Consider the following 17,702-nt stretch of genomic DNA (forward strand, 5'->3'; position numbering starts at 1 on the left):
CTGAACAGCACAGAAAACAAGGACAAAAACATCATAGTAAAAGAGAATAAAAATAGTAAACAATAATAATAAAAGCAATTAAAAGCCCTGCAGTACAAAAACTAAAACACAAAAGCCTCTAACAGATAAAAGTGAGATTTCAGGCAAGACTTAAACTCCTGAAGAGAAAGAGCTTGCTTCACTGCCAGAGAGCCATTACCGAGGAGGCCCAGTCCCCCCTAGATCTCAGTTTAGAGCGGGGGACTTCCAGCAACTCCTAAGCAGCAGCGCAGGGCCCTAGAGGGGCCACGCCGCTCTAACAGTGCAGCCAGATATGGGGGAGCACTGCCCTGCAGCACCCTTTTACAGCTATGGGTATGCTTGATAATACACTGGGAGCCAGTGCAGAGAATCTAACACTGTAACACTGGAGTGATGTGGTCCCACCATCAAGTCCCAGTCCAAAACGTGGCAGCAGGTTTTGGACTAGCTGGAGCCATGCAGTTGGAGCCTGACTCAGTCCAGCATACAACCCATTACAGTAGTCCAGACGGGACATGATAAAAGCATGTACTAATGTTTCCAAAGGTGCTCTTGACAAGAGAGGCTTTATCTTAGATAGCCATCTCAGATAAAAAAAAAAACGTGCCTGGACAACTATGTTTATTTGTGCATCAAATTTAAGGGCCACATCAATCATCAATCCTAAATTAGTGACCATATTCTTCTCATATTGTGCCAAGAAAGTGACATCAATCTCACCACCAGCTCCAGTTTTTTCACCAGGGCTGAGTATTATGACCTCAGTTTTGGACTCATTTAGGAAGAGGAAATTAGCGGCCATCCATAACCTAACTTCCCTTAAGCAGTCCAATAATGCAGACACAGAGCCTCCTGCCCCCTGAGAAAGGGGCAAATAAATCTGGCAGTTGTTTGCATAAAAATGGACACCATGTCACTGAAGGATAAACCCCAGGGGCAAGAGGTACAGTGTAAACAGAAGGGGGCCAAGGATAGAACCCTGAGGGACCCCCCCATCTGACACTTTCCCAGGCTGAAGAAGCTTCACCCATCCACACACAACCTCCTGTAATCAAGATGGGATCTCAGCCATTGAAGAGCCACCCTTGTAACCCCCACCCAGTTCTACAAACAATCCAACAGACTGTTGTGGTCCACCGTATCGACGGCAGCATTCAAGTCCAGTAGCAAAAGGACAAAAGCATCACCCTTATCACCAGCTAGAAATACATCTAGAGCCATTAACAGAGCAGTCTCTGTGTTGTCTCTGAAACCTGACTGGAATGTCTCCAAACGAGATAGATTTTCATGTAGATCTTTAGGCACCTTAATAATCACCTGTTTTATATTTATATTTTATATTTGGTTTCATTGTATTGTCATTTATTTTCTATATGTCAATGTTGTGATTTTTGGCTAAAACAATTTGAGCACCATTGATTTGTAGGAAAGGTACCAATTAAAAAACTGCTTACAAAAATGCTCTGAATCTGTATTTCTATTTAAATTTGTTAGTAATTATAAACTCTAGGATGTTTCTGTTAAATTGTTTCAATTCTATCATTTGATAATTTAAAATTAAAGTATTGGATATGAAACCATGATAAAATAATAAAACACCAAAAAAACAAAATAAAAATGGAGGACATTTTGGTCTTCTGCAATGTAGATGATGGGTTCCATCTAGGTGACATGTTTGCCTAATTTATCTATACACCTGCATGTCAATCCGGTCCAGGTGTGCCAGCCTCGAGCGTTACGAGATGAAAATGAAGCTGATCTAGGCATAAGCAAATTTCCTGCTCAGATGTTGCAAATAGACTGACCGATATGTAAAGGCGCACTCTCTCACTTTCCTGGCGTTGTTTAAACCAGCCGGTCTTTCTATTTGACTTTTAGGGAAATAAGCAAAATAGGTTGGAAAACAGGCAAATGAGGTCTGACTAATCACTGCTGGAGCTTTCACAGGTGTCCGCTAGTGGTTGACAGCAGGGGAAGATGCACAACCACACAGTACTATCAGGAGGATTCGGGTCATGTATTGCAACAAACTTTACCGCGAGTACCACCAGAATCATTTCTAGATGAAAGTTGTAGTGGTGCAGTGGCTCGTGCATCCAAGGAAATTAATTTCTTTTTTAATTCTTGATAAACCTTCCAGCCACTAATTGGGAAGCTGCACCTGCTGTGGCACCCCCAACCATCCACCACATCACCAAGTGGTGATCAGCTGACAGCTCTTTAGATGAGTATAGGACCACAGACCTGATGACACAATCACAAAATCAATCTTTGACCTCAAGGTGAGCTGGTACCAGCATCGTGTGTTCCTCCAAAACTCATCCTCACATAGACACTCAAGTCCCCCTAGACACATAACACCTCTTCAAGGACTGCATCCAGAGATCCAGAGAAGAGATCTGGACTCCTGTTTTGGTGCAAAAACACAGACAGCATCCAGAACCTTCTCTACTCCAGCTGCAGCTGGAGTTCTCTTGAGAAACTAAACAAAACTTTCTTCAGCTCTTTCATCACTTAAGCATGAACCCAATCAGGTATTTGTGTGTAACTGTGTTACACGTTCATGCGTGTTGATGCAAAGCACGCTGAATGTGAAGTACGCAAATATGCAACATAAGCATGTTTGCATACTGCTCTAACAACTTCCAGCTTCGTCAGAGTAATGTCTTCTCTTCAAGCAGCACCTGCATGAGACTCGTCCAGTCTTTTTCACCACATCGCACCACTGACCTCTAAAATGTCTGAGTTGGTTCTGCTCTCGTGGGGCTCGTTGTACTCTGTGTATTTCAGCAGGACTTTGTCCATGTCTGTGCTGGCGTACTGAAACAGCTTGTTGGAGCTGTTGAAGATGATGAGGGCGATCTCACAGTCACACAGAACACTCAGCTCATAAGCCTTCTTCATCAGGCCAAACTTCCTCTTCATGAACGTCACCTGGAGAAGACAAACACAGCAAACAAATCAGTTAAGCTTTCACCAAGCTGAGACAGGGCAGGAAAAGTCGGCTGATGGTGACAGATACAGATGAAAACATGCTAAATACATGTAAAGCGGAAATGGGATCTAGCTAAACAAAACTCTCCCTAAGGCAAACAAATGGGCACTTGCCAGAAAACAGAGCAGGAGTCTCAGTCAGCGGAAAATGCAAATAGAAAAAGTCATGAGGGCATTTACTGTAACAGAGGATTAACGCCAGCGACATTTAAACAGGACGGGCTAGCCTCTGATACCAGGGAACATGTCAGTGTTCTGTGTTGAGCATCAGATGAATCTTGCTTTAAAGCTTTCCTGTCTCTGATGTGCTGCAGCACAACTAACCCAACACCTCAGTGATCTTCTGCACCATTAGTATTTAGTTTGAAGTGGCCCAGTTACAGCTCAAGCAACCCACATATGGACACAGCTCACCTCCTTCACCGACTTATCTGCTTTTTCCTCACACCACTTGTTTTTTTTTTCTTTCTCCCATGTCCTGTCTGGCTGTGAAGCAAACAGAATTGATGTCTGAATGCTGGTGACAAGGCTTACAGATTTACTCTCCGGTGGAGCATCAAAGCGTCTGCTTTTAATGTCACGCCTGATACTTAAAACTTTATTGTTATTGGTTTTGAATGATTTGTAATTCCGACCAGACACGGAGACAGAGGTGAAAGAGAAAGGAAGAGAAAAAAGGTGGTGGTGGTGGTGGTGGGGGGGGGGGGGGGTTCCACAAAAATAAACAATAATGAACAAGAGTCTGTTTCTAGACCTGCAGAAAGAGAAAGAAGAGAAAAAAGGGACACACAACAATACAACCAGAGCAAGCTATCGCTGCGTCAACTTGAAGAAATATACAATCAGCATTGTTTAACTAAACAATCACATGATAATAAATCATAGTGCATTTAAAGGCAATGACAGCCTTAAGACAAGTGTTGAACGTGCCCAAGCCCATACTTGTGAGAGCATCATGTGAGCACCTGTGAGTGTACACGTGCTTGTTTATGTAAGGTTTCTCTATAAAAGCGTCTAATAGAAAGTGTGAGGGACCACAGATCTGCCCCCTAAAGATGTGTAGGAGATGGGGGGGAGCTCCAAGTCCCAGAGATCCAGGAACTGCCCCAGAACACAGGAACCCCAAGGAGACTGCAACCAGAAAGCCCCCCGCCCTCCTCGAGAGGCACAGAGGATCGCCCCGGGGGGTCACAACCAGCAGCCGGCAGAGTCCCGGGAGATCTCAGCAGCAAGCCCACAGGCCCGCCCACAGCTTCCCACCCCCTAGCTGGCCGAGCCCGGAACCCAGCGACCCGGGACCCAGGGGCGACAGCCCCCCGCCGGGGACCCAGCAGAGCCCAGGGACCCAGACCCCACCAGACAGCCACCGGGATTGATCAGGCAGACGCCAAAAATCTTAAACCCCTGACCCAGGAGCCACAAACACTCAGGCAGACCAAGGCACCGCACTCCACACCAGGTATGGCAGGGGGAGGGGAGACGAATATCTATATCATCAAAAGAAGTCCCAGGAGAGGGGAGGAGTCAAAGGCCCCACCTGACATATACAGTCATACAGAGGCGCAGATAGGATTTTCAAACTGGGGGGACAAGGTTCCAATTTACCCTCCCCCAAACACACACACACACACACACACACACACACACGCGCGCACACACACATGCACACGCATGTACACATACACAAACTATTGCAAGTGCCTTAACTAGAGCTCAGTCAGATTGTGTAATTTCATCCAATGGTTTACGTAAAAACTCACTTTTATATACGTGTTTGAAGCCATTTTGCAGTGGAACGCTGGCAACAAAACTCTGCCTAATCAACACCATCCAAGTCAGTCATGTGTTATTCTCCAAATCAATTACTAACCAAAACCTCATGCTTTATGCAAACATTAAATGATTTTCAGCACACTGATATTTACAGAAAACATAAAACCCTAAAAAACTGCACATAAAATATATTAAAAAAATTAAATTCACATCACAGAGCAGTGATTCCCAAACTTTTCAGCCTCTTCAACAGATGTTCCTTCGTATTTTTTACGTCATTTAGAAATTTTCATTATATTTGGAAAGTTTTAATTTATATATAAATATATAAATCTCTTTTAAAATTTGATATTTTACTTTTTTTATGATTATGTGACACACTTGACTTCCATACATAACGCATCGGCATCTGCCTCTTTTTTACGGCTTTTTTTTTTTTACATTGTCACTATTTCTGTCACGTTAGCGGTGTTTTACCATCATTTCTACATCCATCATGTCCCAGACAAGGTTAAACAAACATCAGACCCAACGTTTGGAGCTTGTAAACTTCACACACCTCTCGTGCAGCACCAGCTGTCTGATGCTGCAGCAGCGTCAATCGTCCCGGCTGGATGAGTGAATTTCTTCATCAGAGTCAATATTCTGCTTCATAATCAGAGTCAGTCATGACCAGACAAAGTGATCAGTCAACAAAGACCAGACCTGCCGGCAATTATACATTTTATCTAATATCTGCGCTCTTCATGTTGCGCTCATCTCCTCCTCTCTCCGACTGGGAGCCTCTCGGCGGGAGGCATTTTTCAAGCTCTAAAAACTCCCAAACTTTGCTCAGCCTGAAGGTTACACATCTCCACTATCTTCTGGTGTAAGGTAGTAACTTCATGAGGGATCATATTTGTAGATGAGACTTGTTAAAGTCAGCAATGAGGCTTTGGCACTTATAACGAGTAAGTCCCAACACTGACAACAACGTACTGAAACTAGAACCAACATGCATAAACAGACAGATCGGTCACGCCTACTTACACTTTTGGTCTTTTTTAAATACGCAGTAATCGTTGCCTGTCTTTTTTACTTCATCCTGCAAACTAGCAGCAACCACTTTGGCGCCTCTGGAGTCGGTGTTTGTTTATGTCATGCTGCATTCAATGTAATTGGAAAAAGGAGCTTCAAGCGCTTAACCTCCAATTTTGTTTTCTTTCTGGCCTTAGTGGGGGGGACGTATCGGGGTCGATCTGAATCTGGGGGGGACAGATCCCCCCCGTCCCCCACCCTATCTGCGTGCCTGCAGTCATACACAAACAAAGTCACACACTCCCTCCCTCATGCTCACACATGCACATACAAGCCAAGACTTACAAAAATGCATGCCGGACACCCACTCATGCTCCCCATACACACCCTGTTCACTCTGGTCCCGGTACTGCTGCACATGGGGTACAACCATCGCCGGTTACCAGAGTTTGACCCTTCCTGCTGGGGTGCTGGTTAGCAGGCTCCCCCGCCCAACTCTGAGCACAGCAACCCACCACCCCAGACCCCAACCAGACGGCCAGATCTCCCTCCTAGCCTCCAGCCCCAGGAAGCCAAGCAACAACAGAGATGTGCCAAGACCCCTAGTCTCCCTCCGCCTGCTCCAATATGGTGTTAGTGTGTGTTGATAAGGTGTATTCCATGGCTGTGGTGAGCGGGCAGTGCGGGCATCATCTGGCCTATGCCAGCTGATGCCACCACACCACCCCACTTGCACCCACAGCCCTCAGTGTCTAAGTGCAGTTTAAAATTGGAAGTGGGCACCGGCACTCGGGAGGAGGCTGAGAAATCCCCCTGCCAAATGCCGTTGAATGTGCTCACTCCCAAGGCCCTAAGTGTGTGTTTGTTTCGATCCTCACACCACTTTTACATCTTGTTCGATGTTTTTGTCAAATCTAATTTATAATGGCACTGTCTGTTTTCAGAAAGAAATTAAAAGACAGTTCAGCTGACTCAGTGTTTGTCTTTTGAGATTTTAAAATAAACAGAAATCATAACAAGGAGAGCAATTTAAAGAATGTTACAATGTAAAAACAAAAAGTCTGATATTTCACTTGCTTTCATCCAGGAGTGAAAGTGTCCCAATTCTCAAGTGCGGACCTTGATGATGTGATGTTTATTTGGCATGGACACAGCAATTACATTGGACGAACCAGATGCATTGTTTAGTGTGTTAGCACACGTGCTAATTTGCAACACTTGTCCATAGAACCTTTCTAAAAAGTAGAGTACATTTAAATAAAATACAAAGAGATCAACAATAAATCAAACAGAAAACAGATTAAAATTGAAAACAATTTTCAATAAAAAGAATAAAACAAGGTAATTTGAGCAGCAATGTAAGATTTTTTAAACTATTCATGTAGAAATTGTGGTTTAGACTTTAACCATTTTTTGAGTTATTTCTTAAAAACTTTACTGTCCGTTTCTAGTTTTAGGTCAGCAGGTAGAGAGTTCCAAAGTTTGGCCCCCTTTACAGAAAGAGCAGACTGACCAAAAGAAGTCTTGCACCACGGGACGAGACAATCACCACTGATGGAGGCTGGAGTGATCGCTCTATGAGAGCTCTGACGTCTGATGGCCACAATAGAGAACAGTTTAGACAAGTTATCATTTAGGCAATTGAAAAAGAATCAGAGTGCTAAAATTAATAAAAATTTTCAAAAGTGAGAAGATTATGTTTCCTTAAAATATGACAATGATGCCATTTCAATGGTTTCTGGTCCATAATTTTTATTGCTTGCTTGTATATTAAGACTATAGGTTTTAGAGTGGTGGATGAAGCCTGTGACCATGATGTAATGCAATATGATAAGTGGGGAAAGATCAGTGCATGCATGTACAGTTTAGCAGTTTGGTGTGACAGGTTCCTTCTGATAAAACGGAAGCAGTTTAAATTTGTATTAACCTTATTACAGACGTGCTTAACCTTGCTGTCAAATTTTAAGTGTTTGTCTAGGATGATCCCAAGGTACTTCACATCACTCCTTACTTCAATGACTTCCTCTTTAATCCTAACCTGAAATAGTTCCTGATCAGGCCTGTTTCTCATGGAGAAGCATATGGACACAGTTTTTTTAACATTAAGAGTTAGGTGGGATGACTCTAGCCATTCGGAGATGTCTGATAAAGCCTGCGTCAGGCGCTCTCCTGCCAGGCCAGGTGTTTTTGTGGACACATAAATGACGGTGTCATCAGCATACATCTGGCAGTTGACGCCTGAGCAGCTCATCGGAAGGTCATTAACGTACATTGTAAACAGCAATGGACCAAGCACGGATCCTTGTGGTACACCCTTGTTGTTTGCAAGAAAACTTGTCTTGACCTCATTAACCCTAACACACTGCTGTCGACCCTCCAGGTATGAACTGAACCATTTCAAAGCTTCAGGTGATATTTTAAATTGCATTAGTTTGTTAAGTAAGACGCTATGGTTAACTGTGTCAAAAGCCTTTTTTAGATCCAGAAACACTGCCCCTACAACACATCCTTTATCCAGAGAAGTTTTGATCTTTTTCAAGCAGATAACAATTTTCAGATTCTGTGGAGTATTTCTGTCTAAAGCTAAACTGCTGTGAATAAAGCAGTTGGTTGGACTCTAAGTGATCCATTAGTTGCTCAGCTACAATCTTTTCTAGGATTTTTGAGACTATCGGGAGGATGGCAATAGGCCTTAGTTACTTGCTAAGTAAGTCCTTTTCTCCCGATTTGTAGACTGGAGCAATTACTGCAGTTTTCCAGCTTTCTGGGAATCTCTTTGTTTGAATTGATAAGTTCACTGAATATGTGATTGGCTCCAACATATAACTGTGATGTTTCTTAATAAATGTAGTATTTAAGTTATGGATATCTTTTGCCATGGACATCCGCATATTTGCAATCACTTTTTTAACTTTATCCTGGGATACTTCTTTTATATAGAAGGAGTTGGTGTGATCTTTATCAAATTCGTTACAGGGTGGGTCATTTGATTTAAAACGACTGGCTAAATCTTTCACAGACTCAATAAAAAAAATTATTGAAACCATTTGCAATTGACTCATTACTATGAATGAGTTCATCACATATTTTAAGGCCATTTATTTTTGGGTGCTTTTGCTTGCTAGACTTGGTTAGTCTGTTTATATGTTGCCACAGTTTAGAACTGTTGCCATTTGCCTCTTCAATCAGGTTTTTAAATAATTAGTCTTTGCTTTCCGCAGCTCAGACACTACTTTATTTCTTAGGCCAGTGTAAATTAAAGGGTCAGAATTGGTTTTAGTCCTTAAGGATCTTTTCAGAGCAAAATCTCGCTCTTTGATCAGCTGACTGATATCACTGTTGAACCAAGGAAGAGACTTTTTCTTAGGTTTTCTTTTCCAGGTTCTTGTGTGCTTACCAATTATACCATGAAGGGTCAAGACAAAACTGCTTGCACTATGGTCTGGATCAGGCTCTCTGATTACCCTGTCCCAATTAGCTGTCTTTAGATCATGTTCAAAGTCAACCATTTTTGACGTGGGAATTCCAGTAGTTAAAGTATAATTTTCTGTTTTGTTATGATAAACTAGACACTTTTTTGTTAGCTTTCTTATGACCAGTGTCATATTATGATCTGAAAGACCAGTAATAAGATTGTATATTTTTGTTACTCTCTCTGGCCTGTTTGTTAAAATCATGTCTATAAGGGTTTCACTCTTTCTAGTAACTCATGTAGGACTGTCAATCAGCTGTTTGTTTTTAAATTTGTCCATAGTTAACTTTAGTTTTGCCTCACCCTTTTTTATCATTCCAATTGATGTTAAAGTCCCCAAACAGCATCAATTCATGAGTCATCGAAAATAGACAAAAGATTTCTCTGTTGATCATAGAAATTTACATCATGAGATGGAGGATTATAAAGCACGACTATACTAAATGTCATGGTTGGTGAGAGAATTACGCTCAATCCTAAGCACTCCAAATTTACACCCAAGTCAAGCTCAGTAACCTTAAACTGTTCCCTAATGTCAATTAAGACACCCCCTCCTCTTCTCTTGACCCTGTCTTTCCTGTAGCATGTGTATCTTGGTATATTAATTAGGTCAGTAGGAATATTACTAATCAACCAAGTTTCAGACATACACAAGAAATCCAGATTAGACTCCATAAGCAAGTTCTGTATCTGATCTATTTTTGGTAGTATGCTTCTAACATTTATATGCCCTCCCAATATTCCATTGGGTTTTGTGTCCAAATTCCAGATGACTTGGGCATTATTCACAGTTTGAAAAAGTCTTGACTGTCTCTGTTTCAAAGTTGCACTGTTGGTTAAATGACTTTTGGCACTCATGTGAAACTATCTGTGTAGACATTTGCCAGCTGTTTCAGTCAGTTCCGTGTTTGTTAGTGGCCCAGCCAGGAGCGGTCTTGGTCCAGCCAGCTGTGGTGAAGGCCCCTTTGCACCCTTGATCAGCACTTTGCCTAAGTTAGCATCGTTACCCACAATTCATTGCTGCGTTAGAATTTTGAGAAGAAGGCAAAGCAACGGCTCAAGTGTCCTTTCTAAACTCACTGGGAACTAGCTTGACTTACTGCCGACAATGCGGACCACGCTCTGACGCTGATCATCCAGGGACCTAACAGCCCGTGTTAGAGGGCCTGGTACCCCATACTCCTGGAGTATCCCCCACAGGGCATCCAGAGGGTCGAAAGCCTTCTCCAAATCCACAAAGCACATGTCGATTGGTTGGGCGAACTCCCACGCACCCTGCAGGACCCCCACCCCTAAAGATATGGATCTGTTCCAATGTTCCACGGCCAGGAGGGTTAGGCATCGAGCATCGATTGGAACCGGGACCAACTGTTAGTTTTTCCCAGAATCATTCAAAGTTTTTTGTTTTGATTCCTAGTTTTGATTCCTAGAATGCCGACCGGAACAGGAATCCGCGGACGATCTCTGTGAAAAATAAACGGAATCTGCAAATTCTGATCAAGGCTTTACAGAGCTGATCACACCAGCTGTCTGTGTGCAGCACCGAGTCCCCCCTCCCCCCACCCATATACAAACAAACGCATCTGCCGAACTTTTACTCCGTAACGTAAACTTTAACTCCTGCAGCGTAGAGGAAACTTGTTAAATACGTCAACACGGTGGATTTAATAGAAGCTTTAAAGAACAAACTCTGGACGGTGTGAGGTGAGTTTGTCTCACTGCAGAAATAAAAACACACACGGAGCATCAGCAGTTAGACGCAGCTGCTCACCAACACTCGTGTGTGTGTGTGTGTGTGTGTGTGTGTGTGTGTGTGTGTGTGTGTGTGTGTGTGTGAGCGTCAGAAGGCCGAACAATAACCTGTAGAATAATTAAAGTCATCATGCTAAAGCAGATTTCTCTGTGCTGGACCACACCAGCTTCTGCCACAATAAATAATAATGATAATAATAATAATAATAATAATAATAATAATAATTATTATTATTATTATTATAATAAATCAAACACAAAGCTGTGAACATTTAAATGTCCTTTTTGAACTATTTTAATGTTTAAAATCTGTTAGATTGTTACTGACAGCAGCTACGTTTAAGTTTCACTTTCTGTTCTGACTGAACGCTGCTGCAGCATGGAGGTTTAGTTCTCAGTCATCCTGGACATGATCATCCTGAGAGTTTTAGCTGAAAACAGCTGGATGTTTCTGGATATGTTGGGAGACATTTAGCCTCTCATCCCAGAGGCTTCTTCCAGACTTAGGTTGTGGTCAGAAACAAACACACTGGTTGTGCTGCAAGTCTTTTTCTTTTTTTTTCTCCCAAACGTTTTTGTCTAAATGAAGTTGATGTTATTGTTCATAGAATTAAAATTCATGTTGAAGTTAAGATAATTTCATCAAGTAGGACCTGTGGTTAGCTGGCTCATGTAAAACATGTCATACCTTGAAAGAACTGGAATCGTGAATCGATAGGAACTGGAATCGAAACGAGGAACTGGAATCAGAATCGGAATCGTTCAAAATCAAACGATGCCCAACCCTATCCTGCAGCCTTCCTTTTCAAATAGGGGTACGACCACCCCAGGCTGCCAGCTGTCCTCAATGTCCACACAATACTGTAGAGCCACATCAACCAACACAGACCCACAACATCCAGAGCCTTAAGGAACTTTGGGCGGATCTCATCCACCCCTGAGGCCTTGCCCTCGAGGAGCTTTTTGACCACCTCAGTGACTGAGTCGGGGTCAGCTGCACAGCATCCCCACTATAAACTAGGAATGTCCCGATACAACTTTTTCACTTCCGATACGATACCAATATTGCACCCTTCAGTATTGACCAATACCGATATCAATCTGATATGATATCAGCACAAATCATGCTTACTTTTAACTATTTCGTAGTGTGGAATTTATGTAAGGCTTGGTGAAGTGATATTACTCAAGCAGAGAATAAGAGCCAATAACAGTAACTCTGGAAAAATAAAAACATTTTTTAACCATTGGTTGGAAAAATGTGAACCTTAACGGAATGCTTATATCAGTGGTTTTTGATGCCGTGCGATATAATCCGATACACTGTTTTTGGGCAGATATCGAATTACTTTCGATATCGGAAAGGGACATCCTATCATAAACAGTGTTGGTAGCACAGTGCTTTCCCCTCCTAAGACGTCGGATGGTGTACCAGAATCTCCTCTAATCCGTACAGAAGTCTTGCACCATGGTTTCACCAAACTCCTCCTACGTCTGAAAATTTATCCATGCTCTGGATTTTTTCAGACTAAGATTTAATGTGAACAGCAATTAATGTAAATTTTGTCGACTAATTGTTTGTTTGAATGTTGGTAATAAAATATTTTTGAAAAGTAGAACAACCAGTGACCAGCATACCATGTGGTGCAGTGGAAGATGCAATGCTCACTGTCTCAATTTGGCCATTATTTGCACACTTGTGTACTACTCACTTAAAGCCTCACTTGCGCAATTTCTCCATGTGCACTTCACTGAGGACTGTAGGGTGCAGTGTAGAGGAACCTCTCAAACATGGTAAATGGTGGCTCTGGAAGACCAAGGGGAGTCAGCCTATCAGGTGTTACAAAAATGAGTCCAGCTCTCGTGAGCACACAGTTAGTGTTAGGTAACCCAAAAACCCTTTGAAATGAGACTTTTCTATAGCTTCCATGTACAAATGTTCCAACTATAAGATATTTTATATCTTTAGCCATGTTTATGTGGGATAGGATTTATCGTTGTTAATCAAAATTTTGTTCTGGATTTCATCCAACTTTATTTGACTTTAGTAAGTGGACGGTTGGGCCCCATGTCCCCTGCTGAGGCTGTTCTTTCCATTAACTTTAACAGAACCCAATCATTTTCTAGCAGCTTTCCATTGTATTTTCATCCAGTTCATCCTTCACCGACTCTCTCAGAAAGGGTATATGTAAGAGTTTGAACACTGAGCCACTCATCCATTCATATGTACACAAGAACCACTTCCTTCCAAGTGTTGCCGGGGACTACTGCTTTTTTGAGATGTTGGGTCATCTTGGAGGAACAGGAAGCTCTGGTTAGCTACCAACATCTGCTGTCAGAGAGACAACTATTCGCCCATCTGTTTAAGTGAAACCTGGTTGGACAAAATCCAGACACTCAAAAAAATATTGATTCAATTGAATTGAGTTTATTTATATAGGGCCAAATCCCAAGAGTCATCTCAAGGCACCTCACAATGCAAATATTCCAGCTGAAGCTACTTATCTGTAGCCTGGAAAGCCAGACTAAATAAATGTATTATTTAGTCTGGGCATGCTCCATTGACGGCTCTCGGTTGTGGGGCGGGTTCTACCGTTGTCTTTCAAATGATCTCTGCATTCCACTGGACAATGAATGTGACATACTCTTGTTTCACTCTGTTGCATCATCCCACCTACCAGGCATATAGAGTGCCCTGATTGGCCCACAAAGCAGATACAGCTCTGTGATTTGTTCACTAAGCAGATAGAGCACTATGATTGGCCCACCATTATGGACCAATCACAGCTCTTTATGTGTTTGAAACCCCTCTAGAGAGCTGTGATTGGCTAGCCAGAGTCCTGGTAGGAGCTGCGGAGGTTCCAATGGAGCATGCCTAGACCATTCTTTGCAAAGCAAGAATTTGGTCTAGTTCACTAGGTAACTTATCAGTGCACTGAGTTCAGTTCATTATTATTTAAAAAGAGGTATAAAAAACTTCCTATGTAAGGAAACCCAGCAGATTACATCGAGAACCGACTTGCTGCGTCAGTAACTTTAGAGGAAACCTCCAATTAAGCAATTATGTAGCAACAGTGGAGAGGAAAACTCCCCTTTAAGAGGAAGAAACCTCCACCAGAACCAGGATCGGTATGCGCGGCAGCCTTCTGTGACTAACTGGGGGTTTGAGAAGACAGAACAGACGCGCAATTGTGTAAAAATGTGTTTAGAAGTAAAGATGAACATTTCAGGAAGTTCTGAGAATGAATTCTGTGAAATAAAGAAACACATTGGCTTTTTGAGTAGAGGTCAATAAAACGTGTCCTGTAATATCAGTGAGATACAATGTGCTTTATGTGCTGTTGACAAATACAATAAATCCATAAAGATATAATTCTCTGTGATAATTTAAGCAGCTTCCTCCCAGCTGTGGTGAACCAACTTATTCTTGCTACCACTGATTCTGTTTCCAAAATGTCTGTTACAGTCCATTAATGAACGTTAGTGAAGATGTTTCAGCTCACATTTCATAATGATGATGTGATCTCCTACAGTCTCATCCCACCTTACTGGAGATGTACCACCATTACAACTCGTCTCATATTCCAGCAACAAGCAGCTGAACACATCAGCCTGTTGTAGGTGATTATTTTAACCTGCACAACTGAGTAGATAAATGCAAAGTCTGAGGCCACCAGAAATCCGAGCCAGTGCAGGATTCTGTGTAACGTGTTGAGGTTTTCACTGGCTCAGTCAGAGTGTCTCATTTAGGCTCAGGATGTGTTTGCATTGGAGGTGTTTATGGGATCATTCAAGAACACCACAGAATCTGCTCAGAGAAAACTAGTGTTTAAAGCCTCCTGGCTGCATCACTGTTAACCCTCTGGAGGCAGGTGTTGCAGGTTTACAACGTTAAAACTTACCTACCTGGTTACTGTTCTTCATGAGCATTGTTTCACTCAGAAGTACCCCTGAAGGACTCGGTTGTTCGTCCTTTTATCAAAACTTATTTTGAGCCTGAGAGGGTTAACCACATTTACACACGTCCATGCTGCAGATCGTAAGGCTGCATTCTGATCTCTCTGCTGAGATCTGATTCAGACCCTGAAGTGAGAACCAGACATGACATCACCCACAGCCCTCTGTGCTTACAGACGGATGCTACGCATGCTAGTTTGTGTGTGTGTGTGTGTGTGTGTGTGTGTGTGTGTGTGTGTGTGTGTGTGTGTGTGTGTGTGTGTCACTTATAATGTTTTTAATCAGATCTGGCTGTCTCCTGCCTTCCAGAGCAGAGCTATCTCACACTTTAGACAGGTAAAAGTCTGATGAGGTTACTAATAAAAGCACCAGATCTGACCTAGGACCAGGGGAAAAAACTAACTTGGGTTTGATTGAAGATGAAATCAGATATGGGTCAAAGGTTCAGCCCTAACATTTAGAGCAGGGGTATTCAGTTCTGGTCCCTGAGGTCTGGGATCCAGGACATTTCAGTGGTTTCTCTGATTCAACACACTTGATCCAAGTCAAGGCAGTTTCACTTATATAGCACATTTCATACACAGAAGCTATTCGATGTGCTTTCCATTAGCAAGAACAATCAAATCAACGTGACAGAAACTCCAATTTTTAAATGAAAAAGAAACAAAGTTAAGGGATGAGCAAATACAGTGCAGAAGGTGCAGCATTAGGACATTCATTCAAAGGCTGATAAAAACACGAAGATTCTCAATTTTGATTTAAAAGTGTCTAGTGTTGGGGCACGTTTGAGGTCACGAGGAAGCTGATTCCATCTGTGTGCAGCACAGTAGCTAAAAGCAGCTTCACCCTGTTTGGTTCTGACCCGAAGTTCTAACAGCTGACCGCTTCCGAAGGATCTCAGAGCCCCGCTGGGCGTGTGTACCTGACATGTATTCTGGCCCCATGTCATTGAGTTATTTATAAACTAGTGAAGTACTTTGAAATTGATTCTGCAGTTCACTGGTAACCAGTAGAGATTTAAGAACAGGAGTGATGTGCTCTGTTCTCCTGGTTCTTGTTAAGACTCTAGCTGCTGCAGTTTCTTCACAGCTTTTTAGGGAAGACCAGTCAAAAGACCACTGCAATAGTCCAGCCTGCTGATGAACACATGAATGGGTTTCTCTAGGTCTTCTCTGGACATGAGACCTCTGAGTCGTGCTATTTGCTGATGCATTGAGGTCAAGATTCTGGTATTTACATTAAAGTCACTAGCAGGGACTGCGCCGCCTTACCTATCGTCACTACTGCAGAAACACGCCCCCTCAAGATCACTGCGCTCCACTGCCAACAACCTACTGATTGTTCCACGAACCAAACATAAGAGTCGCGGAGATCAAGCTTTTATTGCTTTTGACCCAAAATATGGCCTTCCACTGGAATTAAAACTCACAACTTCACTTGGGGCTTTTAAAGCTAAATAAAAAATGCACTACAGACTCACAGCAGCCCGTTAGGCCTCTGATCTGATTGGTTTAACTGATGTGCCTGGTTTTTAGTCCTTGTTTGCATGTAGTTTTTAGCTAAATTAAGATTTTATCTATGATTTTATTGCTTTGGCACCAACATGAATTAATATGTAGTCCGTTTTACTCCTTATGATGTATCCCTTATTATTTTAAATGCTTGTTGTTTTTACGCTGCTGTATTCAGTGCTTTGGGCTGCCTTGGCTGGCAGCAGGAAAGTGCTCTATCAATGAATAAATAAAATGAAATGAATGAATTAGGATGATAAAACACTGATCTAGTCAGAGCCTTGATGTGACCAGTGAAGCTCAGGTCTGAATCAATTATGATTCACCTGTGCAGCAGTTCATCAGGCTCTGCAAAAGCATGTTAATCACCTACTGAATGAAATCAGGTGCGTTGAAGCAGAATTAAAACTAAAACATGGAGGACACCGAACCCCCAGGCCCGGAAATGAACACCTCTGACTTAAGACTAAAAGATTCATATCATTCTCACCACATAAAAATGACCTATTGTTCTCTTTATTTTCACATCTCAGATGAAGTATTGACCCCAGTAATTAGGATACCTGAATGCAAAACTCACCTTTGGCACTGCCATGTGGGCCTCTACTGCTTCTATAAACCATCTAACTGTGAATAAAAACCATCCCTCTGTTTTATGTCTGGGTTGGCTTTATGGATTTATGTGCCTAAAATGAGCCATTTGAAAAAGTTCCTTGTTGTGACATCACAATAGGAAGAATTGGCATAACCTTCCTCACCTGTCAGCAATTAAGAAGCATCCTGACAGAGCGGCAGAGTCCTTAAACGGCTCATTCTGGAAGGTACTGAAACTGCTGAAACCATGAGAGGGAATTAGTGAAAATAACTTCATGATCATGTTTGTTATGGACCACAGAACGATTATAACTTGTTTAAAAAAGGTTTGAAATGTCCCCTTGTAGAGAACCCCCTGAGAAGCTGGCATTTCGCTCTTCTATCTCCACATACAGAGATCTTGTTCTGTATACCAGAGACAAAATGTAAAAAGCAAACCAATTCCTAAAAACAGCTGCTGTGGTTGACAGATGCAACATGACCACAAGGTAACTTCCTAAAATTAGAGCCCAACATCTAAATATAAGACAGTACACAGTTACAGCAGTCTGCATCTACAACAGCTCGAGCTAAGACATCCAAACATCAAAAGTAAACACCAGCCCAGATAT

General features: G+C 42.2%; 1 protein-coding gene across 1 annotated transcript in view; it reads right to left on the reverse strand.

Annotated features, from left to right (window-relative positions):
- The window catches only part of LOC107374071 (myocyte-specific enhancer factor 2A), a 65,033-nt gene that overhangs the window by 32,927 nt on the left and 14,404 nt on the right, over positions 1–17,702 (reverse strand). The window contains exon 4 of the mRNA XM_054732575.2: positions 2,752–2,955. Within this exon, the coding sequence (XP_054588550.2) occupies positions 2,752–2,955 (204 nt within the window). The remainder of the gene's footprint in view (positions 1–2,751; positions 2,956–17,702) is intronic.

The sequence above is a fragment of the Nothobranchius furzeri genome, chromosome 9 (genome assembly GCF_043380555.1).
Source record: "Nothobranchius furzeri strain GRZ-AD chromosome 9, NfurGRZ-RIMD1, whole genome shotgun sequence".
Classification (NCBI taxonomy): Eukaryota; Metazoa; Chordata; class Actinopteri; order Cyprinodontiformes; family Nothobranchiidae; genus Nothobranchius; species Nothobranchius furzeri.